This window comes from Plasmodium gaboni (assembly GCF_001602025.1).
Source record: "Plasmodium gaboni strain SY75 chromosome Unknown, whole genome shotgun sequence".
Lineage (NCBI taxonomy): Eukaryota > Apicomplexa > Aconoidasida > Haemosporida > Plasmodiidae > Plasmodium > Plasmodium gaboni.
Window position 1 is genome coordinate 546 of NW_017385377.1, and position 2,798 is coordinate 3,343.

Below are 2,798 nucleotides of genomic sequence, written 5' to 3' on the forward strand. Positions count from 1 at the left end.
TATATATATATATTATAAACATATTGATATTATATATGTTTTATTTTTTAAGGTTAAAAAAGGAAAATAATACAATAATTAATAAATATATGTTTATATCTACAACCCCATAAAATGACAAAGATATATATACATATATTTATATATATATATAATACGTAATTTTTTTATTATATTTGACTTTATATATCCTTTGATAAATGAATAAATAAATATATTATAAACATATATTTAATATATATATATTTAATAATACCATTTATAAAAAAAATAATTTTTTTTAAATAAATTTATATTATTATATACAATATTTATTATTATATATATATATATAATAAATATATATATATATATATATATATATATTATATATATGTTGTTGGAGGGGGTGTAATAATATATATATTATAATATATATAATATATTAATGAAAAATATTATATATATATAAATAAACTTATAATGTAAATCTTTCAAAAGATAAGAATTAATATACTGCTCTTTATTTAATTTAATATATATATTTATATGTATTTCTTCAAATATATATAATATATTATTATATATTTTTTACATGTGTTTTTTTTTATTTTTTTTCAAGCCCTTCTTTCTTTGATTATCTTTAAAAATATATATTATATATATATATATATAATATAGTATAATAATATTATAATAGTATTAATAATAATATATAGATATTTATTTATGCTATTATAAATAAAAAAAGAAACACATACATAATAAGTAAGCATTATATATATATATAAGAAAATAATAATATATGAATATAAATAAATATGTATCTACTATATATTAAAATTATAATATATAAAAGCAGAACTATTTATTATGATATAATAATATATAATTATATGTATTAATATATATATATATTAAAATAATATAATACATATGTAATAATAATTTTTATATCTCTTTTTTAATGTGGGTTATAAATATAAAAAAAAAAAACATTATAAAGATAAAGATTAAAGATCCATTTATAAAATTAAACATTATTATATAATATATATATATATATATATTATTGTAATAATATCATATTATATTATATTTTTATATTATATAAATAATATATATTAGCATATTCCTTATTTTAAACTGGAGAAAGGAAAAAAAAAAAAAAAAAAAAAAAGAAATTATATAATAAAAATATATATATTTATTTCCATATTTTTTTATATGTAAATAATAAATAAAAAAAAAAAAAAAAAAAAAAAAAAAAAAATTACGTGTTTGAAAAATTAAAATTAAATAAAATTTTATATTTATTAATTGTAAGTTTTTTTTTTTTTTAATATTTCGATAAATTCAAAGAAACAAAAAAGAAGCTATATACTTAAACTTTACCGTAAGAAAAAAAAATAAAATAATAAAATAAATATATAAATAAATAATATATATATATATATGTATATATTAAAATATTTTTATTTTATGTAATATTAATAATATGTATAATTATTAAGCAGGATCATAAAATATATATATGCTAAGTGCTAAAATAATTTCACCCTATGATTATTTGTTTGTAGATAATATAATATTATATTATATATATATATATATATATATGAGAGACACTGCAGAATTATTAGGATGTGATGCTGAACGTATTAATCCTTTAATACCTGTCGATTTAGTTATCGACCATTCTGTTCAAGTAGATTATAGTAGAAGGGAAGATGCTTTAGAATTAAATGAAAAGAAAGAATATGAAAGAAATTATTACCCTTCATGGAAAAAAGAATTGGAAATGCTGTACCTGGTGATTCGATTGGTGAAGAATTTATGGGTTATGTGTTTAGGATTACCGGAGGTAATGACAAACAAGGATTTCCTATGATTCAAGGTGTGTTGACTAATCATCGTGTTCGTTTATTATTTAAGAAAGGTATGAAATGTTATAGACCAAGAAAAAAAGGTGAAAGGAAAAGAAAATCTGTAAGAGGTTGTATTGTTGGTCAAGATTTATCAGCTTTAAATTTAACCCTAGTTAAGAAAGGAGTAAATGAAATTCCAGGTTTAACTGATAAAGCCGTAGGTAAAAAATTAGGACCAAAAAGAGCTAGTAAAATTAGAAAATTATTTAATCTAGATAAAACAGATGATGTAAGAAAATATGTTATTGGTAGAGCTATTACTAAAAATGATAAAACCAAATTTATTAAACCCAAAATTCAAAGACTTGTTACAGAAAAAAGATTATTAAGAAAAAGAAATCTCATACAAGCCAAAGAAAAAAGAAGATTACAAAAAAAACAACAATTAAAAGAATATAAACAACTTCTTCAAAAATATAAAGCACAACTTAATCAAAAAAAAGATCTAGAAACTGGAAAAAAAAAAAAAGTCAAAAAAACCTTAGCCAAAACTAATAAAAAAACATCCAATTCTAAGCTAAATACAAAAGAACACAAAAAAAATGAAACAGAAAAAAAACAAAACAAAGAAAAAACCACAACTAAAGATAATAAAACAGAAAAAAAAGAACAAACAAAATTAAAAACAAACACTAAAAAAAACGATCAACAAACAAAACAAAACAAACCAGACAAAAAAAATAAAGCCAAAAAATAAATAAAATAAAATAAAAAAAAAATGGAATATTTGTTGTATATATATTACAATTGTGCCCACATAAATAAATAAATAAACAAGTATATATATAAATATATATATGTAAATATATATATATAAATATATATATATATATAAATATATGTATGTATATATATACTTGTGTATTTTCCTTTTGTTATGTAGCAGACAAA

At 16.5% G+C, this 2,798-nt stretch overlaps 1 protein-coding gene across 1 annotated transcript; it reads left to right on the top strand.

The window, feature by feature from the left end:
• Positions 1–1,761: 1,761 nt before the first annotated feature.
• On the top strand, positions 1,762–2,604 carry PGSY75_0020700 (40S ribosomal protein S6; the record flags this gene model as incomplete). Its single annotated transcript, XM_018783348.1, has 1 exon — positions 1,762–2,604. The coding sequence occupies one exon, from the start codon at positions 1,762–1,764 to the stop codon at positions 2,602–2,604; it is 843 nt and encodes a 280-aa protein (XP_018638875.1).
• Between the last annotated feature and the right edge of the window lie 194 nt (positions 2,605–2,798).